This window comes from Sinocyclocheilus anshuiensis, unplaced genomic scaffold (genome assembly GCF_001515605.1).
Source record: "Sinocyclocheilus anshuiensis isolate Anshui unplaced genomic scaffold, SAMN03320099.WGS_v1.1 scaffold1413, whole genome shotgun sequence".
NCBI classification, from domain to species: domain Eukaryota; kingdom Metazoa; phylum Chordata; class Actinopteri; order Cypriniformes; family Cyprinidae; genus Sinocyclocheilus; species Sinocyclocheilus anshuiensis.
The window spans coordinates 102,584-127,817 of record NW_015549649.1 but is presented as its reverse complement, the minus strand read 5'-3'; the positions used below and the strand labels follow the sequence as shown (position 1 = coordinate 127,817).

General features: G+C 33.8%; 1 protein-coding gene across 1 annotated transcript in view; it reads right to left on the bottom strand.

The window, feature by feature from the left end:
* Positions 1-25,234, bottom strand: part of LOC107660208 (lysine-specific demethylase 4B-like) — a 72,516-nt gene that overhangs the window by 40,526 nt on the left and 6,756 nt on the right. The window contains exons 3-8 of the mRNA XM_016449464.1: positions 24,196-24,371; positions 23,832-23,946; positions 23,531-23,658; positions 16,924-16,973; positions 12,892-12,995; positions 3,362-3,499 (exon numbers count right to left, since the gene is read on the bottom strand). Of these exons, the coding sequence (XP_016304950.1) occupies positions 3,362-3,499; positions 12,892-12,995; positions 16,924-16,973; positions 23,531-23,658; positions 23,832-23,946; positions 24,196-24,371 (711 nt within the window). The remainder of the gene's footprint in view (positions 1-3,361; positions 3,500-12,891; positions 12,996-16,923; positions 16,974-23,530; positions 23,659-23,831; positions 23,947-24,195; positions 24,372-25,234) is intronic.

Genomic DNA, 25,234 nt, shown 5'->3' with positions numbered 1-25,234 from the left:
ATATATATATATATATATATATATGCACTACGGTTTAAAAGTTTGAGGCAATATTTTTTTCTGTTTTTGAAAGAAGTCTCTTATGGTCCCAAAGCTGCATTAATTTGATCAAAAATTGTAAAATATTATTACTATTTAAAATAACTTTTTTAAAATGTAACTTATTCCCATAATGCAAAGCTTAATTTTTCAGGATTCTTTGATAAATAGAAAGCTCAAAAGAATAGCATTTATTTTAAACAGAAATCTTTTGTAAGATTGTAAATGTCTTTACTTTAGCTTTTGATCAATTTAATGCATCCTTGCCTTAAAAAATGTCAAAGTTTCGCATTGTAGTGAATATATAAATTTAAAATGAAAGAAAAAAAAAGAATTAAAGATATGTATAAAAAGTGAATAAAAAGTGAGTATAAAAGTTTTTACACCGTAAAATAAGGTTGAAAAAAGAACAAAAACAATTATTTTGACACTGAACTCTCTGAGATCAATCTCTTTTATTGCTGAATTTCTCACTGCTAAACCAATAAATGGAAATGGAGAGAGAAACAATCACAGGCCTCTGAAGACACCAGAGCAATGAAGCTGCGTCTCATATCGGAGATGAACATGTTAATAACTCTGTAAACTCATCGTGTCTCTCTCTCTAGACCCGGTCTGGCCATTACATGAGCCGCTGCAGGTGGATTATTACCAGTTTCTCTGAGATCTCATGCGTGATGGGCGATTTATTCACAGTACATTCACAATGATAGAAAATCAAGCAATATTGTGAATATCACAATGATTTTAATGTGCTTTTTTTTAATCTGATTGAAAGATTCATTCACGGCACAATTAAAAAATGTAAATTTTTCATGCATAAAAATGTATATCTAACAAATATGCAAGTTCACAGCATCAGCAACACTGCTATTGCACATAAAAGATTCTTTAACAGACCAGAAATCAGTGTTTTGTCATGAATGTGCAGGTTTCCAGATCTCTGGCTAACGAGGCGCTCCGTCAGACGCCTGTAGAAGAGGAACTGAAATAAAGAGTGGGACTGAGAGCGACGCGAGAGAGATTCAAACACAAGATCCGCTCATGAGCTTGAATTAGCCGCGCGTCTGTGACCCCACATTCAGCACATCGCTAATCATTACAATACATGCAGACGAGAGAGAGAAGGACAAACAAAATAAAGCTAGCAAGAGAGGAAGAACAGAAAAAGAACAAAAAAAACACAAAGAACAATCAAAACGAAAGAACAGCCGAAAACGACAAACAAAAATAAAAAAGTAATGAAAAGGACGCACAAAAAGAACAAACAAACAAGGACAAACAAAAAGAGAGAAGAACAATCAAAAAGGAACAAAAAATATCAAAAGAAAAGGACAAACAAAAAGAATAACAAAAGAACAAAAAGGACAAACAAAAAAACTAATGAAAAGAAAGGACAAACGAAAATGACAAGCAAAAAGAATAAACGAAAAGGACAAAAGAAAATAAAAACAAACAAACAACAAAAAGAACAAAAAAAAAACAATGAAAAGGACAAATATAAATAAAAGAACAAAGAACAAATGAAAGGCAATAAACAAAAAGAAAGAAGAAACAAAAAGAAAAAGAAAGAACAAAAAGGACAAATGAAAAGAAAGAAACAAACAAACAAGAAAAAGGACAAACAAAAAGAAAAATGAAAAGAAAGAACAAATGAAAGACAAACAGAAAGAAAAAAGTAATGAAAAGGACAAACAAAAACAATCAAAAAGAAACAATAAAGAAAGATCATGAAAAGGACAAACAAAAAGAAAATGAAAAGAAAGGACAAACAAAAATAAAGAACAAATGAAAATGACAAGCAAAAAGAATAAACGAAAAGGGCAAAAGAAAATAAAAACAAACAAAAACTATGAAAAGGACAAATAGAAAGAAAGAACAAACAAAAAGAAAAGAACAGAACAAATTAAATAACGACAAACAAAAATAAAAAAGTAATGAAAAGGACGCACAAAAAGAACAAACAAACAAGGACAAACAAAAAGAGAGAAGAACAATCAAAAAGGAACAAAAAATATCAAAAGAAAAGGACAAACAAAAAGAATAACAAAAGAACAAAAAGGACAAACAAAAAAACGAATGAAAAGAAAGGACAAACGAAAATGACAAGCAAAAAGAATAAACGAAAAGGACAAAAGAAAATAAAAACAAACAAACAACAAAAAGAACAAAAAAAAAACAATGAAAAGGACAAATATAAATAAAAGAACAAAGAACAAATGAAAGGCAATAAACAAAAAGAAAGAAGAAACAAAAAGAAAAAGAAAGAACAAAAAGGACAAATGAAAAGAAAGAAACAAACAAACAAGAAAAAGGACAAACAAAAAGAAAAATGAAAAGAAAGAACAAATGAAAGACAAACAGAAAGAAAAAAGTAATGAAAAGGACAAACAAAAACAATCAAAAAGAAACAATAAAGAAAGATCATGAAAAGGACAAACAAAAAGAAAATGAAAAGAAAGGACAAACAAAAATAAAGAACAAATGAAAATGACAAGCAAAAAGAATAAACGAAAAGGGCAAAAGAAAATAAAAACAAACAAACAAACAACAAAAAGGACAAACAAACAAAAACTATGAAAAGGACAAATAGAAAGAAAGAACAAACAAAAAGAAAAGAACAGAACAAATTAAAGGAAATAAACAAAAAATAAACAAAAATAAAAAGAAAGAACAAAAAGGACAAATGAAAAGAAAGAAACAAACAAACAAGAAAAAGCACAAACAAAAAGAGAATTAAAAGAAAGAACAAATGAAAGACAAACAGAAAGAAAAAGAAATGAAAAGGACAAACAAAAAAAGAACAAACAAAAAGAAAAAGAAAGAACAAAAAGGACAAATGAAAAGAACAAATGAAAGACAAACAGAAAGAAAAAAGAAATGAAAAGGACAAACAAAAAGAAAGAACAAACAAAAAGAAACAAAAAGAACAATCAAAAAGAAAGAACAAACAAAAAGAAACAAAAAGAACAATCAAAAAGAAAGAACAAACAAAAAGAAAATGAAAAGAAAGCACAAACAAAAATAAAGAACGAAAATGACAAGCAAAAAGAATAACAAATGAAAAGGGAAAATGAAAAGAAAAACAAACAAAAATGTACAAAACCCATAAGAAAGGAAAAAAACGTGAAGGGATGTGAACGAGCAAACAAAGGCAGCAAATGAAAGGATGAATGAACGAGCAAATAAATCAGGCGCAAAGAATCAACGAAAGCACAAAAGAACAAAACACAAGAATGAGTGTGAGAAAGGCGCAGTGACTGAAGTGAGTCGTGCAGTGAACCGCTGGGTCTGTCGTCTGTCGAGCTAAACTCGCGCTCACCTGCGTGGCCATCTTGCCGTAGTCGATCCAGCGCAGGGTTGCGAAGTTCGTGGACTCGGCGCAGTTGAAGCCGTGGTTGAATCCGGCGTGATATCCGTACGGGAACGTGATCATGAACTCGCCCTCCTCCTGCGTGATCTACCACAGAAACAAAACAGCGGCAAAATCATCACAACGAGGCCACTGCGCAAAACCTACGCCATCGCTTTACGTCATCTGTGCGGATTATGGTGTAAAATCTTGTTAGTTGCACAAAATTAATACAATAAAATTTATTTTTTATTTTTTAAATATATATATATTTTTTTAATAAATATTTATTTATTTATTCACTTTTTAACGCCATGCCAGCATCAAGGTTATTTTCATGGCGATCTCTGAATAAATTATACAAGGTACACAATTGAAAGAACAATTAAAAATTAAAGAAAGTATGTGAACAAATTGATAAACAAAAAAAGAAACAAAACAACTTACTACTTTTATTAGCTATTTATTTGATGAATTCTTAAAAATAAAAAAATTCAAATGAAATACAAATTGATACTTTTAAATTAAATTGACTTAAAAAAGGAACAAACTCCTTTTATTATTATAATTTAATTAATAAATTAACAACTAAAATGTCAACTAAAATAATGAAATTAACTTTTAAGTTAAATTTAATTTCATTAAAAAGTGAGGTTAACTGTAAAAAATGTGCAATTTTAATCGCGAAAAATAGATAAAATAATACATACACAAAAAACAAGATAAAGAATTAATAATAAACAAAAATAAATGAAACAACCTATTTCTTTTGTTACTTTTATTGTTTGAAGTTTTAATAGATAAAGAATTTAAAAATAATTAAGTCAATTAAATAAAAAATAAAAAAAACTTATGAATGTAAAATAAAAAACAAATCAAATTAAAGAAAAACGACAAATGAACAAAAAAAATAATGCTTTTATTATGTGTAATTTAAAAATTAATGCATGGATAATTCAAAAATACTAAATTAAAAAATAACAAACAAAAGCAAGAGAGAATTATGAATGTGAAAGAACAAAATGAAGGAATTAATGAAAAATGATGAACAAATTAAGGAACAAATGCATAAAAATATAATACAAATAAATGAATAAAATTTAATTAACATTAATAGCCAGGTATTATGGTGTAAACTCACATTAGAAAAAAAAACAGATTGCAAATGTTATATATATATATATAAAAGCACAAGTGTCTTTGCGAATAACTGGAGTTTGACTGTCAATATCTGCAACACTTTCTTGTGAATTCTGCACGAGTGCTAATAATCAAGAAGCCCTCGGCTCATCCTCACGGGACGCATGTGTCTCTGAAGATGGAAGCACTGGACACTTAATTTTTTCCCGGCTATTGCTCCGCTACCCTACATATTAATTTCATCCAGCTCCACAGTCTTCTGGGCGAAGGCAACATTTAAAGGACTCAGTGAACTGTACTTTGATGAAAGAGCCAATAACTGCTGAATTAAGCTGCAAACGACACTTCAGAGGGAGAAAAGGCCATCGCGGGAAAATCAGCCGAGACTGAGAAACACGCCGGCTTCCAGCGCTAATATCCATAGCCATTAGCGGCTGATGGGAAAAGAAATTTGCTGTGAGAAATCTTCCACCTCTCCTCTCGTTTTCTCCCTCCATTCATCGTCTCCTTCAGACCTCGGCCGCCGGCGGCCAAACGAAACGCTGGAAAGACATTTCCAGACGCTACGAGCGCAATTAAGGTGGAGGCGCGGAGCATGGCGGAGAGTTAGCCAGCCTTAGCTAATGAATATTTTCATTTCACTCCGTCGTTTTCTAGCTTTGCGATCGGTGGAGTCACACTTCAGCATCACGCTGACGTCCATTAGAAAGAAAGTCAGATTCATTAATGCGGTTTCGAGTCATATTTCACTGCTACGTGTCTGGTGTTTCTGTAGAATTAGTCCTCGGGCGTTTGTACATTTAACGAAATTAGATTAATTCCACACCTGTAGAGAACGCGATATTGTGTTATAGAGTGTCGATTACAGCTCAGACAAACATAAATGAATAAATGAATAAGTAAATAAATAAATATTTTAAAATCAAAAAAAAAAAATTTAATAAATACATTTAAAATGCAATATAAAAATAATAAAACATGATTTAAAGTAAAAATATTTAAAATAAATAATTACAATGAACAAACAAAAGAAAAAATGTCAACGTGTGAATAAGCACCAAAAATAACATGAAAAAGTATAATAAAAATAATATGACAAAAATAATTTTCATTTGAACTGAAAGGAAAAAGTAAACTAAATTAATAAAATTAACTTTTAAAATAAAATGTAATTTTCATTTTTTTAAAATTACATCAGGTATTATGGTGTACATTTGCATTACAATAAAAAATCTGATTGCGAAAATATTATACTGTATATAGAAACTATTTAATAAGTAGTTAATAAATCCGTGTATCATTTGCGCTGCTTTAGCGCGTCTCGGTCTCCTTGAGCATCTTACTGGCGCATGCCACAAACATGAACCACAGCGAATACTTGTCTTTTAAAAGGCTTCATTTAGATTATTTTACATTAAATGCATCATATAAGTCACTTTGGAATAAATCACAGTAGGCCTATGTATCATGATAAAAAAAGCGACTTTTACAGTCTGGAAATACTTTAGGCTATAGCAAATTATTTCTTGGACCCCCTATCACTTTAAGAACCGCTGGTCTACACAGAAGAAAGACCTGTCTAGACTCTGCCCCGGTACGAGTTGTGTCGAGCTATTCATTAGTCTGTTTGATGAGAAAAATATGAAATTGATAAAATGGGTTATTAATCCGTACAACTGCAGCAGTGGAGGACTATTATTCTGCTGCGTGATACTGGAAGTATACTTCGGAAGAACTGAAGGCGGCACGGTTTGATCTTTGGCTGACCAATCAGCAGAAAGGGGTGTTTAATTCCCGCCCACATGTAGAAATCGAATATTCAAGCTGTTTATTCATTTTTCCACCCATGAACGAAAAACGAAAATTTAAGCTGAATTCTCGTTTTTCGTTTTTTGGAAAAAAACAAAAAAAACAAAAAAGGAGCCGTTTTCTCATTTTTCTACTTTCAAGATTAAATAAAAAAACGAATGATCAAATGATACACGGATTTTAATAACGCATTTGAATTTCCATATTCCAATTTTACTTCCATAATGAAAAAACTAATTTTCATTTGAACTGAATCGAAAGAAAAAAGTCAAGCAAAGTAATAAAATTCACTTTTAAAATAAAATGTAATTTTAATTTTAAAAAATAAAGTCAGGTATTATGGTGTACATTTGCATTACAAAAAAAATCAGATTGCAAACAATAGAATTTTTATAAAAAATACATTGAGAAATTTAGTGTAATTTTGTACATTTGCATTACAATAAAATCTGATATTATATAAATACATCATATATATTAAAATAAAAATATAAATAAATAATTCAATGTACAAAATATTTAATGAAAACGAAAATGACTTTTGACTACATTTTGCATTAATGTATTGTAAATAAAATAAATCAAAAATTAAAAACATTTAAAATAAATACAAAGTATTAATTTAAAATAAAACCTAAACCTAAAAGCATATTAATATATTTACTTTAGTTTTTAAACGTTTTTTCACCAAATATTAATGCAAATTTACAGAAAATGAGAGAGAACCAAAAACAGGACTTTAAAGTCTCAAAAATCTGACCCGCAAAAAAATTTTTAACATTTGTTTGAAATCCCTTAAAATCAACATGAAATAATTTACAAACGATTTTACTTCCATAATGAGTGTATTTTAGAGTGTTGTTAAACAAGAAAAAAAGTGCATTTTGATTTCATGTTGACATTACTTTAAGGTTCTTCAAAGTATAGCATCCAAGAAACATCCTATATATTGGTATTAAGTCTTGTATTATGTTTTGTATGGTCTTAACTGTCACTATAATGGCGGAGCGGATGAGATTTAATGCATGATTCCTGGGTTTCTCCTCACACTCTTGCCGATTGTTCGCTAGCAGGAGTTTGAGCTGAAGCTCTAATAACGTCCCCAGACACACGGAGAGAGAGAGACAGACAGACAAGAAACCTGCTGAGATCAACACTTCAGCGTCTCCCTCTCCGTTTCATCTCACTCCAGCTCCACCGAGTGTCACATCGACTCAAAAGTGACAATAACATCCGTCGCATGGAGGAGCGGCGGATGCCAAAATCAGGATTGCAAGGGTTGAGTGTAACGTACAGCGGCGCTGAACTTTATCTAGCCTCATTACAGAGATTTATTCCCGGTTTAATCTCGCCGCAAGGGTCTCGGGCTCCTAACAATGGGAATTATCTGAGGAAAAGACTAATTTGCGCGAACGGAAATGGACGGCGGAGTAAATTGAAATGTAATCCTTGGTTGGCATATAAAGCGCGTTTGTTGTGCAAATACACATACAATTATGTGTGTAGTTTACCACCCTCGTCATCTTTGAATGCGAAGCTAAGCGCTAACTAGGGTTGGGTATCCAATTGATTCCGATTCCGATTCTGCTTATCGATTCAGATTCTTATCGATTCCTAGTTTCGATTCCAATAAGATAAAAAAATCCAAAAAATTAAGTCAAACATTTATTCTGTCTTTTTACAAAGCATTCTGTTGCAGCTGAATAACACGAGCAAAAATCAGCAGCCTACAGAACACTGCAAGAGGAATTTTGCCTTAAAAAGAATACCACAGCAAAAACAACTAGATTAATATAAATTTCAAATATTAAAGTGTTAAAGACAAGTAAACAGTCAGTAAAATAAGATAGGAACAAACAAATCAATTAGCAATATCATAAATAAATACAACTGAACAAAATTTCAGGTACAGAAACTGTAATTAAAAGTTTAAAAACACTGCATAGTTTTCTTTTCATAAATAAAATATAGATTAATCAATTCAAGTTATTAAATATATTCAGTCAAGATCAGTGAATGATTTTATTTTGTTCTTTGATTAACATTAATGACAGGCAGCACGTTTATTAGGCTGCTGTCTCTTTAACACCGAACGCACGCAGATCTAAAAATACTGTACATGTGTGTTTTCTTTCTCATCTGTTTACGTTCACGTAAGACAAAAACGGCTGTGTTTATGATGATATACTGACGTAGTTTTCTGCATATTGGTCGACAAATGGCCCGGAACAACCTTTTCTACAGTGGAAATACACGGAACGGTTCGAGAACGGACACAAACCGGGAACCCGTACCGCGACGTCTGTTCTCTGTGCTCGCGCTTGCGCTTCGTGTGCGCTGCACGCAAACAGGGCACAAGTTCTTTCCGTTCCTGCACTTAAATTGTTTTTAATCACATTAAAATGCGAACGCAGGAATCGTTAAGCAGAATCGAAATGCACGCGTATTATCGCATACCCGGTTCTTAAAAATTTGGAACCGGTTCTAAAATGGAACCGGTTTTCGATACCCAACCCTTGCGCTAACGCTACAATTTTTGCCTGCAGGCGGCCTGCGACATTAGCACTGCGGCCTACATTAGCATTAGCATGCAAAACGTGTCTTCAGAGACTCCCACAACTGTGTGAAATAGTTAAGTGACTAAGCTTAGCTACTGTATCCAAGTTGCATTTTCTTTAAGAAAAACTGTTCACGAAAAAGCATACGCTGTTAGCAAGGTAAATTCTGACCGGTTGATGAAAAACAAGCTTATGTGGATTCTACACATTTAAACAATTCAGATAAGTTATCTAGAAATATTTATGGAGCAGATAAAATACATGTAATCATTTATTAATCAATTATCATTTTGACTTAACCCTTTTCTTTATTTAAAGTCTGAAATGTGAGGTTTACCTTTTAATGAAACGTTTTCAAAGCTTTATTTGAACATTTCGTACATGCTATTAGATAAACTGTAGTCAGTCATGTTGTCATTTAAAATTCGGACATCACTGGTAAATGTTATTGTTTCAGTGATTATGCAAACAAAAAGTCATTTTATTTGTTGATTTTAAATATAAAATTTGGTGAAGGGATTTATGTGTCAGTACTTTTTGAACATTTCCAGCACATTTTAACAATACCGTGATAATACTGATAACGTAACTTAACCAATAACCGCACTTTAGTTCATTAGTTTTGGACACTATAATTGTGATAAGAAATTTTCATACCGTTACATCCCTAGTCATCACATTTTTAAAATAATTGAAATGTATTATGCAAATTATCACATAATAGCATGAAAAATTACAATAAATAGTTTTGCTTCTTTTACTGGCGTATTAATGAAACATGAGTAATAAAATGTTTGTATAAGTAGTTCTTGAATTGAAAATTGTCGCATTAATTTTGATGAATTTGCATTAGCGCTTCAGCATTAGCAAATGTAGCAGAGTCAGATACAAAACTGGGATATTATTGGGTCAAGCTAGACCATTCTGAAATCTTTGTTCACACAATTTTGATCGTTTGCAATAGGGCTGTCAAAAAAAATATTCGTCGAATTTAAATAAAAATCCACATTCGAATGCAAAAACGCTGCATTCGAATTTTAGGTGTGCGTCAGGCAGCCTTATCAGTGGGGCACGAGATGCGATGACGATGTAAGTGACGTTGCATTATAATGTTTTTGTTAGCCTATCCAGTTGAAGCCACTAGATGCGGCGCTGCTGCGTTGTTCATTAAAAATATTGCTGAAAAAGAGAACATTAATGCGGAGAAGATCTTGTTTATATCAAAACTGAAACCAAGCCGTTCACACAGAACACATATTTCGCGCATTTTCTAGAGGGACATCTATCACCCTTGCACTCGCATCTCGCACAAAGGAGCCGCATGTTTAGAAAGCCATGTAAAATTAATGCAGGTTTAACTTTGAAAAAAACATATATCGAGATTTTATGGCGGGTTTTTTCCCCATCCCACTGCAACTCATGTTTTTAAATGAAAAATGTACTGTGTGATTGGCTTTCGGCCCTTTGTATTAAACTATGCATGCATACATGATGCTGTTTTGTTTATAGTCGTTTAAGCAATATAACTGGTTTATAAACATTATTTTAAACATTATGCACTTTTTTCACAGATAGTCATGTTATCTTATGCTTTGAATAAATGTGCATTAGTAATATTTTGCTCGATGCGCCCTCTTGTGGCCTCAGAAGAGAAGCCAAAAGCTTCGATGCACCCTCTTGTGGCCTCAGGAGAGAAGCCAAAAGCTTTTCTTCACCCTAACTGAAATGATGCATTTTAAATTCAAATATAATTCGAATTTTGATAATATTTTAGTACAAAATTCGAATTTAGTTTTTCAGCCATTTTGACAGCCCTACTTTGCACGCAAAAAAAAAAACATAATTCGTTAAACGTGAACATTAAAAAATGTAAAGCTATGTGCCTTAGTGATTACAAATGAATAGATTGAATTTATGTAAATTGTTGATAAATAATCAGCTCGCTGATATAATAAAATCCGACACATGTAAATTATATCTGATCCTCTCAGATAGCCCACCTGATCTTATGCTGATCTTTTATGGCTTTTATAGATTTGCTCTTTGCGTCTCAGTCAATATAAATTGCACAGTTGGGTTGCTATGGATGCGCTGATCTCTATAAGTCCCATCAGATACCATTACTATGGCAACATTGAAACACACATACCGACTTATATAAACTGGACTATATTTAGATCATTACTGAATCAAACTCTAAGACATGAAGATCGCATGATGTTTCTGCAGGAAATAAATTATTATATATAAACAGGCATTTGTAAAAAAAAAATAATAATAATTATTAGTTTATTAGAGTTATTATTAAACTATGAGAGACTATGAATAATAGTTAAAAATTATTATTATTATTATTTCAGAGTTGGTAAAAATTTAATAAATTGACAATAGCTGCGTCTCATTTCAGAGGCTGCGTCCTCCGGAGGTCGCATTTGAAGTCTGCATACGTCATCAAGGATGTCTTATTTAAGAAAAGTAACAGTAATAAAATGGACGGTTATTCCTTGTTTATTGAAGATTCAGGACAACCAGCTAGCAGTGCATTACAATAGTCCAGTCTAGAGGTCATGAATGCATGAACTAGCTTTTCTGCATCAGAAACAGGTAACATGTTTCGTAGCTTGGCAATGTTTCTAAGATGGAAGAATGCTGTTTTTGTAACATGGGAAATATGATTTTCAAAAGTTGCTGTCTAATATAACACCCAGATTTTGACTGTAGAGGAAGTAACAGTACATCCATCTAGTTGCAAATTGTAATCCAAGAGATTCTGTGTACAGTTTTTTGGTCCAATAAGTAATATCTCTGTCTTATCCGAATTTAATAGGAGAAAATTATTGGTCATCCAATCTTTTACATTTTTAACACACTCTGTTAGCTTAGATAATTTAGAAGTTTCATCTGGTCTTGTTGAGATATATAGTTCAGGATCATCAGCATAACAGTGGAAACTAATCCCCTATTTTCTAATAATATTACCAAGGGGCAACATGTATATTGAACATAGCAGAGGGCCTAGGACAGATCCCTGTGGCACTCCATATTTTACTGGAATAAATATTTTACATATTTATTCCTTGTGAGGTGTAAAATAATGTAATTTCTTTTTTGCAATTTTACGGTTACTTTTCTTAAATGAGTCTGCCCCAATGATGTATGCAGCCTTCAAATGCGACCTCTGGACCCTCCGAAATGAGACGCAGCAAATGATTTTATCCAAATGTTAATCATAGAGGTTCACAATTGACAATTAAGACTAATTTTAAAAAATTAAAATTAAAATCTTTGTTTAATTGGTTTTATGTTATGTGATAATCTGCATAATAAATTATAATTAAATTAATATAACAACAAATTGTAAATTAAATGATATATCAGTACTATTTTGTTTTATTTAAAAATAATAAATAGATAATAAATTATTAAAAGCAACGTTTTTTAACTTGTATATTTATTATTTCTTTTTTATTAATTTATTATTACAGTACTACTGTATTTATAATTTATTATATTAATAAATAATGATTGCATAATGACATCAAACAAAAATTCTTCACATTATGATGTGACAATCTGCATAATACAATTATAATTATATTAACAGAACATTAATAATAAATTGTAAATAAATTAAATACATATTTTTGTTGTTATTATTATTATCATTTCAGTAATACTTTATTTACTAATAATACTACTAACAATAATAATGCTAAATAAATAATTCAAATTAAATTTTGCTGTACTGATAAGTTTTTGATTTATAGTTAATTATTATTACACTTTTAATGTGTTTATAATGTATTGCATACTATCACAAAAACACACAGCAAATTGCATAAATATTTCTGATTTTGTGAACCACTATGATTAACATTTGCATTGATAAAATCATTGTCAATTTATTCCAGTTATCACCAGACATATTATCTGAATGAACATTTGTGCTGTCTGAGTGACAGGAAGTGATGCAATAATGTGTGAATAACTCACTCTGTCAAAGGGGATGCTGTATTTCTTCAGGATGGATGGAGAAAGGAGGGTCATCTTGTGACGGAGAAACGCGTCGCAGCCCTGAGAACTTCCTGGGAAAAAACCTGCAGAAAGCCACAAACAGCAAAAAGAGCGAGAGTAAGACGATGCCAACGGAAGAAGCCCTGAAATAAACAGACTGAAGATCTTTAGAGGACATTATAGATATATAGATATAGATAGATATACATTATTAGAGGATATTATGTAATGATGTAATATATCATCAGTCTGCCTTTGTTTCGTCTTTTAACGCAGATTTAACAGATGAAAAGGACGCGGCGATGGTTAAAACCAGGCGACTGACACGATGGAGTGTGAATTCATATTTTTATGCACGGATATACAGGAGTTTTGCATAAACCATTAGTGGCATCAGGCCTCGCACAACAGAAAGCTTTAGCGCAGTTCGCCACGATTCACGTCTCGGCCGCTTCTCTGACTCTCTTCAGGACCGTATGAGTTCAATGCAGAGGTTCTCCTTTGGTAACAGCGTGTGCTTGTGTTTCACAGAGTTTCACACAGAAATCAGTATTCATCAATGTGTTAGCACTTCAAGTGTTCAAACATAAAAGAATAAAATTAAGGATATTTATAAAATGTTAAAATATTTTATATACAAAGTTAAAATACATGTATAAAAATAAACATTGCAAGTATAAATTTGTATGAAATAGTGTTAACATTTTATATTAAAAAATATTGTTAAAAATATTTCTAAAATATAATGTTAAAATATTTAATATAAATAAAATGCATATTTAAAAATATAAATCTGAATATTTAAAAATCATATTTAATGTATATCTATGAAAAATAAATGAAACAATATATTCAAAAGAGATAAAATATGTACTTTTTATACAAATATACATTATGCAAGCACTCTTAATTTTTTTTTCAAAGAATATTTATAAAATCTGTTAACATTTACTATAAATAATACTGCAATAAAAAATAAATAAGAACAAAGTTAAGAATAATTATAAAATATAATGTTAAAATATTAAAATACATATTAAAAATAAACATGAATATGAATATTTAAAAAATAACCGTGAGTTTATAACCATAAAGAACAGAATAAACAATATTGTTCAATAACACATTTTGAATTTTTATAAAAAATATAATACAATGGTGATTCATCAATAACATTAATTTAAATGTAGCTTTCCAAAAAATAATTATATATAATTATAAATGATTTTAGCAAATGGCTGCAATATAACAAAGAGTGAAAAATTTAAGGGGGTCTGAATACTTTCCGTACCCACTGTATATATATATATCAATAAAAGTCTTATTTCAGAATTACAAAAATGAAGTGCATTAAAGCTTGATGACAGTAAAATACAACATTAATCATCAATCAAAGGATGAAAAAACAAACAACAACAACAACAAAAAACGTCCAAACGAGGGCGGAAAAAGACAAGTTGTGGTGTTAAAACGCTGTTGGTGTTTGTATATACGTCTGTCCTCTGTGTGACGTCTCAGCGCTGATCACTGAAAGCCCGGCGTCGTGTCGAGTGCTCGTTTAAAGCGGGGTGTTTGTTTAAGTGGGACAGGAGTTTGTGTATGTGGGTTATGGTAGCGTTTTGAAGTACAGCAGCCTCAGATCTCAGAGACGCACAAACATCTTCACATCTCATAATCCACACAACCACAGGCAGACGCCTGGGCTTTCCTAGACAACTTCCGGGAGGTGCGGAGAGGATTTTCTGCTCGCACCTCATTCAGGATTACGGCGATGTTTTGTCTGCGTAATTTGGGGCAGGAAAAGACCTGCGGTATAGGATTTTTCCTGTCTCAGGCCGGAATCGTTCATCCTATAATGAACTTCTGCCATTATTTATACTCAAACCTGTATGACCTTCTTCCTCCAGTAAAACATAAACTGAGAAACTTTGCAGGATTGATTTTCCTCACACAAATTTATCGTACGATTTTGTTATGGTGCTTTTTAGCCATTTTTCACCAACAGGGCTTATATATCTTAAAAAATTGTAAGAAACTACAACGTTCAAAAAATTAAAGTAATAAAATGAATTTCTATAAATGCATAAATTATATACATATCAATAAAAATAATACATATAAGATATACATCAAAATATATAAAACTAATATAGACAATAAATAAAAGTATACTATAGACTTGATCGGTGTCGCGTCATAGCTGTGTGGGCGGAGTCGGCGTGGGGGAAAACAACCCTTTCCCCCTCATTGGAAAAGCATGGTGTTGACTCAGAATGGCCTACATAAAATCATTTCTGCCGCTCGACAGAGCAACATACGTATAAAAACTGAGCCGTATTGGGTCGGACTGTCCGTACGGTATCTGTGACTGGACAAACGACCCAACGGAATGGCCAGAGGTGTCGTTTCCCTTAGCAGCTTAGGCTACTACAAGCCTATACGAGACGGCTTGTGAAAGTAAACATTTGTCGTTTTGTTTTGCTTCATTTTAATAAAGTGATAAAGACTTGAGTAAAAGCTTGTCGTACTTTCTTATTGATATATTAAAAAGGTTTTAACATTAACAAACAGGTAACATTAAGGTCCACTGAAATGCCTTGAAGTGCACAGCGTTATTCTATGTGGTGTGTGCTGCCTAATCATTTTCACAAATACATGCCGTAAAATAAAAAGATAACATGAAAATATGTATATAAAATACCAAAAACATCGTTGTTGGTTACTATAGTTAAACCATGGTAAAAACAACATGTTTTGCTACACTAACCATAGTTTAACCATGGTATTTGTAGTAAAACTGTGGTTATGGGCTACAATTGGTAATAAAAACGCCACAAAAAAAAAAAATGTGGTTAGCCTACTATACTTTTACTATAGTAATACCATTGCTAATTTTCGTAAGGGATTGTGTATAATAATATGAAATAAATGTTTTAATAGATTATGACATCACAAAATATCAGGGAGTGAGATTTATTTGATTGTGATGCGAAGGAAGGTTAAGTTACTGTAAGCCCCATCAGAAATGGGTTGCGGTGCACGGGACTAATGACAGATCATTGCAGGGGAAGTAGTGTTACCTATCTGTGCTACCCGCTCAGTGTTACCTCCGGTAGTCCGTCTGTTTATCAGCCATATATATCTTCAGATCAGGTTTTTTAACTTATTAGAGGTACAGAACGCCACACAGCAACTTTTCGGCATTGCACCAAGCAAAAATCAATCGAAATCATCACAAAAAGTAAAGATCAAGCACCTCAAAAATCAATCCAAATAAATCACAAAGAGTAAAGATCAAGCACTAACAAGGTCTCTGCGCGTTAATTCGAATGGTTTGTTTTCCCCCACGGCATAAACGGTTATGACGTTTTTGTGGGCGTTCCCAGCAATGCCGAACAAGTCTATAAAAACTAAAATATATGTGTGTGTATGCTTGAGTTGAATTACTGAAATAAATGAACTTTTCCACGACATTCTAATTTATTGAGATGCACCTGTATATACAGAGAGAGAGATTTATAAAGATATCTACATATTTTTATTTTATATAAATAAATACATAGGATATTATTATATAATAGATAGATAGATAGTTTAGTTTGTATATATTATGTACTGTTAATACACATAATATAATAGTACATAATACTATAATAATACATATATGTATTTATTATATATTATAGGTATTGTTTTAGTTTTATTGTTTATATAAAATATTAAAACTATTATTTATATAATTTATATATTTTTATTATATTTTATCCATTCATTTCTTTTTTAAATTCACGTGTGTGTGTGTGTGTGTGTGTATATATACACACATATATATTTGTTGCACCAAAGGAAAAACAAACTTTGGAACAAAATGAGAACAGGTTTCCAACATTTCTGTTTTCACTCCTTTTCCTTTAAGGCTTTTATATGTAAATGACCTCTGTTTTGATTGCCTAACCTACCACGCTCCATTTCTGCATGGAGACACGCTAACGAACGGATGTGAGGTCTTACCTTGTGCCAGCCGCTCCAACCTCTTGCCGTGCTCAGGAGGAATGGCATACCTGCGGTGAGGAGGAAAAAACCGAGATCAATTAACAGGATCAATGGAAAAAGACGAGAGGGAAAAACACTGGAGGGACGCGCAGCGAGACGCCTCTGTGAGAATCGCTGTCTGATCATCACACAGCCCTCGAAATCATAAAACACACAGAGAACATTTCACCCCTATTTCACATTCACCAGTCACATGCTAGTTTAAAGACAAAGTACTCAAACGTCACCGAGACAAAGCCTGGAAAATTGCTGCGCGAGAGCCAATTTATTTCAGCTAATCGGCTCAAATGCGCGCAACGCTAATACAGATTGTGCTGTGCTGCTTAATTTGAAATGATTTCGCTGGAGAAGGAAACAGCACAATATCTTCTAAAGGTTCAATTCGCTTGACGTTGTTATTGACATTGTCTGTATCAGCCTAATTATTTCCTCAAGTTTCTGGAGAGCCGAAACCCTCCCGAGGCCTCGAACGCAAATGTAAATCCGGTGCATCACCCTCCCTTGGGCTCCAGCTCCAAATCACACATTCACAATGAGGGGAACGTGGCTTCAGGAGGGTTTTGAGCGGCGTCGCACTGCCCTCTACTGGCAGCAGGACGCAAAACAGGGATTTTATGGGCGAGTGGCACTTTCTAGTTAAACACAGGCCAATTTCACAGCAGTGGTTTTCTCTACACAAGCGCAGGATCGTCTGAAAGTCAACTGAATACCAAGTGGACAGATTAAAGGGTTGTGTTTGTATGCAGCTGATGGGATGTACAAGAAGAGTTTGTTTTATTTTACAATGTGTTGTGGCTTTTACTGAAAAGTTATAGGAGAAAAAGTACAAGAATTATGGGGGGAAAACAAAGAGGGATGGGAACTGCCTATGCACTAACCAAACGGGAACAAGTACAGGATGGAAATAAGATCTATGGAGATGGAAACTTGGATGCTAAGAAAGCTGCTAGTTAGCAACCTGTGCGTCCCATATTCATATAATTATGGAATTAGCAGTAGCACAATCTCATAATTAACTGAACTGTCTGAAATAAACTGTTCCTCCTGAACTCAATGACCCTGGACTCAAAAGTTTTGGCACATATTTTCGAAACAGTGCCATTGTGTTGGCACCTACATGTAGAAATTACTCTACTAGCGGCCAATCACAAAGTACTCATTCTTGCATTCAAAAACATTTAAGACCAAATTGGAGCACAATTTGAGCGCACGCAGAGATCTTGAGACTACTTAAAACTTTCATAGAGTGTCTTAAAACGGTGCAGGACACTACAAAACAGAAGGATGCCACTAATTGGCCTCCACCTGCAACAAACATGAATGCTAATCAATTCCCACGATGACTTGCATTTGTTGCATGTATTGGGAACTGCTCTGAAACACCAAAGACGAAGCCAGTGGGAAATGAAAGGCTGGCCGCAAGCACCCCAACTCTAAGGACACTGGCGGTAGTAGATTCAATTTGGTGTTTGAGGTGCCACCACAAATCAATAATAATTAGATGGCTCTTTTTCTCCTTTTCTTGCAGATAAAAGCTGGATCTGATGGGCAGCTGTAATTAGGGTATGATTGCTTCCTGCCAGCAGGAGTATCCTTACACCCCACTAACCCCACCAGATCAAGCTGACAGTAACTCTATCTGGCAACCAAAAGTTGCTTTATTCGATCTGGAACTGTCTGGGGAGGAAGGCAAATATTGATGAAAATCACACTAGGGGCACCAGAAATCAAGGTAAATCCGAGGCGCTTGACTTGGTGTGACTGTAAACGGCCACTTGGAGGAAAGCCTCCAGTTTCTTTAGGTTCCTCTAGTACCACCGGAATGACGAAATGAACACAAAGCGCCTACTAAACACCATTTGAGATTTTGATACAAGGGTACTTAGGTGCCTGGGCGTATGTAAGGGACGCATCCCATTTACCTTGTTTACGGCCCATGAAACAATTCCGTACTTCACTTCCCAGATGCAATATCTCTCCAATCCCACGGCGGCAACACAAAACCCCTACCTGCCAAACAGCGTCGACGCCACCGGCAGCGTTAAGGTTTTTTTTGTCATCATCTTGAAGAGGACAAGAACAAGAAAACAAGCAATAAGAATCAAGCTATCCTCTCAGCTGCAGCACTCCCTCTCTCAGTGATTATTTCCGGCAATGTGCGCACCACTTTGGGCCACTCCGCAATCTTTAAGAATCTGACACTAGATCTCAGGAGGCGGCGAGAATTATGACTTTGATGTGAGGAGAGTTGGAGGCGAATGAAGTTAATTTCACAGTGGCTGAACAGAGGGTTAGGCAAACAGCTACCACACACACTTTAACATACTGTAATTACCAGAAAAGTAAAATGGATTCAATTTCAAAAGCAGAAGGGGGTGTTTGGGTGGGGAGGACGAGCGCATGCATAGTTGCATTAAGCCAAGTTGAAGGGTGAGTAAATTTTCTACTCTTTCCTTTTTTCTGAGCATGAGCCTAGCCATTCTCCGCTGTGCGGAAAGTTAACTTGAGATAAGGCCTCCAGAGAGCGGGAGAAAGAGAGAATGCTTAGCTAGAGACATCAAGAGCTAACACTTCAGAGAGATATGAGGACACAGAAGAAATGGAGATGGAAAGATACTCAAGAGAGCAAGCTAGACTTACGCAAGGCCTCTTAAAGAATCACAGTTTTGCACCCTTATCCATTTGAACACCTGTGCCTACCAGAGCATGACCCAAAAACATGCTACGACCCTTTCAACACGATTCATGTCAATGCATTAAACTCTACAGAGACAAGCATCAAGCACTAGCATTAAATTTAGCCCTAATGCAACTTTTAAATAAGGGGATCTTGATGTTAACTCTTGCATTTACTATTCACAGTTTCATTTGGGAACCATCTTTTGATCAGGGAACTAAACATTTTCATTACAGAAATATAATTTTTACAAGTCTCTTTTGCAACTGGTACTTACGCACAACAAAATTAAAACGTTATTTTTAACATTAAAACTTTGAAGTTAAATAAAGAATAAAACAATGTTTCTTAAAGAAATAGACACAGTTTTAACTTTTGCATTTGTGTAACATTTACATTGGTGTATTTGTTTACTTCTGACTAAATTGTGAGGATAAAAATGACTGATGTTTGACAAAAACAACTTACTAGAGGCTTTTTCGTACAAAAAGCACTAGTCGTTGTCTGTGCACTTTTATAAAAGGATCTGACAAAAGATAGTTTACTATGAAGAACAATGTGATTTTATGAAAAATGAATTGGTTTACAATCTTGAACAACTGCAAGGGGATTTGTTTGCATTTTCTATTAGCCTACATAATAAATAGAATTCAATTTCTGAAGTATTTTTAATACCTACTTGTGACCAATGAATTTCAACGACTTTCCCAGTTATTTGTGATTATAGACCAATTTGGAGTAGACGTCACAGTTACGTCACATGCAGCTGCGCGCGCATTGCGGTGGCAGAAAAACACTGGGAACAAGTGGAGGGAAACGGGTAAAATCCATGGAATAAGAGAAAAAATGTATGGCTGTGCCTTTGGATGTCAGAATCGGAATGCAAATAATTGTTATATAACACTGTCGTCAAAGACGCCATTTGAAGCTAAACGCATACGTTTAAACGGACAGACTATGGATGAAACCTGCTATGATCACCCTACTTTTAAAGCATAAATTTGACTTTATAACTTTATTCAAGTCAACAATTGCGAGTTTGTCAATTCTGAGGAAAAAAAGACAGAAGTGTGGGATTATAAACTAAAAAGAAAGAATGACGAGTTGATTTTTCTTGCCAGAATTGTGAGATATAATCTCAGAATTGCAAGAAAAAAGTCCAAATTTTGAAATATAAACTCAAAATTAAATATTTATTATTTTATTTCATGGCTTGAATAGACTGCTACATTAAAACTGTCATTTTCTGCCACCAGATAGGCTCCGCCCACAAAAACGTCATCACTGTTTGCAAACACTGAAATTGGTCTATTGGTTAACAAATTTTAAGTGCACTTTGTATAGATTGCTCTCACAATAAATATAATATTTTAACACTCAGCATCATTCAAAAATATGAATGAATAAAAAATAATTCACTTAATAAACTTGGATTTTCAATCCTGGAAAATACTCTACCATTTTGTGGGAACCCTGCTGTTTACTGCGAACACTTCCTACTTTCTACTTCAAATCACAAAACCTTTCTTTCGTGAGGCAACCTATTATGCTTTTCATCTCACGCATGTTTTGAAGCCCCGATGTTGTTCATTTTACATTTTGACCAGTTTTAAATGAATTTTTCCAAGGCACAAAACACCCTTGATTAACTTCTGCTTTCCAGCTTGATTAAAAGACACACACAGATGGATGAAATATCCCTCTGTACGACAGCCTGAGATACTGACAAAACAGCTGCGTCTAATGAACGCTCTCTGTTCAGGATTTCTTTAAGAAAACACAAGCCAAGGGCATCAAGGACTTGTGCGCAAGTATGCAAAACACACTTGCATCTTTCTCGAAAGAGGGAAAAAATGAGGGGATACACCAGGGAGAAGATGCAACATGAGAGCGAGGGGGGATGTGATAAAAGAAAAAAGTCTCACATGTGGAAAAAAAGGACACTGAAAGCATGTTTATTTGAACTCTTTCAGCACAGGAAAGACGCCCAGCCGGAAAATTGTGTATTCTGAACCTCAAAATACAGTATTAAAGCTTCTCTCCGCAAGAACGGAGAGGAAAAGTCAAGCTGAACTTCAGGAAAACAAACCAACAGAATGCCAAGTCATTTTAACAGCATTTTGATTTTGGATCAAGGGATGTTATGCTTGGTTTTCACATCTTTTAATCAACTATTGTCAGTTGTTCTCGTTTAAAATTGATTTCAATGTACATTTATCCTTCTATCTATTGAATAAAAGCATGGCACATATACTTCAGCATTATCTCATTCACGTACATCATCCCTAACGATTCTCTGGAGGATTTACTTCACAACCAAGTGCTTCAGAAAAGCTCTGCTCCACTATAAAGAGCCTGTTGTGCGCTTATGCGGCAAGAGGGAGATACAGTGAGACAAAGCACAGGGCACATGATTCATCTCTCTCGATGACATCATCCTGAATGTCTACAGCTGATGTGAATGACAACAGCGCCCCCAAATGGTCCAAAGCGGATCTACATTTAAGTTCCTTCATATTGCACCCATAGCAGGTTTGTACTGTAAAATCAAGCATAAATGTAGTTTGCTAGACACTTATTGGTCCTAAATGTCAATCAAACTGATGGATCACAATTTTATCTTCACAAAACCCATATAATGGCAAGTGTCAAGCTATATTTTGGTAAAATACTGCCAAAATGACCATGCGTCAAAACAATGACCAACAAACTGCTTTGAAACATCTGAATTCAACTAAATGCATATATCAAGCCTATACAAAACACATTAAAAATTACTTCTAAAATTTATTAAAAATAAAACATTTCCAGATATGGAAATATTTCAACAAAATATTAATGTAATGTTTTTAACAGCATTTGTGGGATAATATAGTTTACCAAATAAGAAATTGATGCCTAAAATATATTACACAAATATAATTATACACATATATTGAATGCACATGAAAAGAAGACTAATATAATTTTAACTGTGATGCCTTGTTTTATCTGTAAGTAATGCAAGATAATTCATAAACCTCCAGATACCGAAATATTTAAAAATATTGTTAAATGTTTTCATCAATATTTGTTACATAATACTGTTTACCACATAAAATTATTCCTAAGACATTTAAAAAAAAAAACACAATTATAATAATACACAAATTTATTGAATGCACATGAAAAGAAAACTATTTTAACTTTATGTAATTTTTAAGTGTTACTGTAATATTTATTTTTTGTTTTTATATTTTAAGAGTATATTTATATATAAAACAGAAAATTCATTGCTTTAATATACTATAATTATACAAAAAATGTACTAAATACACATGAAAATAAAAAAGTCAAGCCATTAAAATTAAAATACTGCCAAAATGACGAAATCTGATCATACTTTATCACTTTTATCTATTTCATCTGTTTAAAAAATGGTCAACAAACTCTGAATCTTTTGAACTCAACTAAACGCACATGTGACCCTGGACCACAAAACCAGTCAATTTTTCAAAATTGAGATGTATGCATCATCTGAAAGCTGAATTAAGCTTTCCATTGATGTATGGTTTGTTAGGATCGGATAATATTTGGCCGAGATACAACTATTTGAAAACCTGGAATCTGAGGGTGTAAAAAAATAAAAAATATTGAGAAAATCACCTTTAAAGTTGTCCAAATGAAGTTCTTAGCGATGCATATTACTAATCAAAAATTATGTTTTAATATATTTACTGTAGGAAATTTACAAAATATCTTCATGGAACATGATCTTTACTTAATATCCTAATGATTTGTGGCATAAAAGAAAAATCAATAATTTTGACCCATACAATGTATTTTTGGCTATTGCTACAAATATACCCCAGCGACTTTAAGTCTTGTACACACCGGGACGATTATCGCGGGAAGGTGGTTTTCCACATGCCGAAGTACAGGTATGGCGTGTTGACGCCCTCGATGACGATCCCACACTCCTGCTCCACCATGTCCAGAAGAGTGTTCAGATGGCCGATGTTCCACTCCGTGATGTCCTTACGAAGAAAAAACATCATAAACACATGCATATGACTAATCGTCAGGGTTACTATAGTAACTAAAACCATTAAAAAAATAAAATCAACTTTAACTGAAAAAAAAAAAAAAAACGTATTTTATAACAGCTAGTTGGCAATGTCAAACACTAATCATAGTAAAGGTGACTAACCGGGTCATAAAGGGACCCGCTGATGTCGGCGCCGTAAATGGGCGACACAAACGTCAAGTTTTTCCAGTACTTTCTTTCCAGGTCGTCGAAGTCCTTGTGTTGAGGGGTGCAGTACCTGAGATCGGTCAAGAAAATACAAAGTTAAAGTATAAATGTGACCCTGGACCACAAAACCAGTCTTAAGTGTCAATATTTCGAAATATTTCGAAATTAATATCCTAATGATTTTTGGCATAAAAGAAAAATCATTTTGACCCATACAATGTATTTTTGGCTATTGCTACAAATATACCCCAGCGACTTAAGACAAGAAGCCACATTGTATATGTTATAAAAATATTGTCTTTGATCAAACAAAGCATACTTTTTACTATTGGCCAGTTTGCGATATTCTCCAACCGTCATGGACTTCTTCTGGATGTTGTATTGCGTGAAGAGTCCTGATTGGCCGGTCACCACTTGCATGATGGGAGCGGGAATGACCATCTCTTCAATGGTCTCGTAGGAACGCCGCGGCTTCCACTCCTTCGGCGGAATAACCTAAATAACAACGCATCAACTTTAATAACTGTGATCGACAACTGTACAATTAGACAACTGATACAAGCATTTCATTGTGTTTGTTCAAGTCCTTAGAAAACAAAAATGACAATCTTGTTATTAAGAATATATGAATAAATGCATTTTACAGACCTTTTAATTCAAGGTTAATTTATAAATATATTATTGTTATTAATTGTTAATTAATACAACTTGAAATGTTAAAAGAAATGTTTAATTAGGATTAGGGCTGTGCGATTAATCGAAATCGTCATAAAATCGCGATTTGAGCTTGCGCGAATTCTAAATCGCTTTACAGCACGATTTTCCGTGCCCCCGACCTCCCGCAGTATGCTATCCGAACCAATCAGAATGCAGCGCGCCTAAATGGAGCACGAGAACAGAACAGACCGGGCGGGCATACAAACGTAACGCCAGGTTCACACACTCCGTCTGTGGTGCGTATTTTTTCCGCGCCCATGTTAACGGATCAGAGCATTCACACTGCACGCGATTGCGGTCCGGCAGTGCGCTCCAGGAGCGGTGCGTCTGCAGCAGTCATGCTGCGATCGTTTCTGCACGGAGTCTATTTCTGCTGTGCTGCAAGCGCTGAATTAAAGTGACAGCGCATTATTCGCGGTAAAAATTAACATGGATTGACACGGAAATGTAGTAATTACACCATAAATGCATATAATTAAAGTCTACTGTTTCACAGTCAACACATGGCTTTTTGGCTAGATTTAAAACAAGGAAAAGTGCACTTTTAGATAAACAAGGCAATAATAGATGGCACTCAACAAAGTTATATTTATTGAGTTTAAACGTGAATATGTCTATGAAAGATTGTATTACTGTACTGT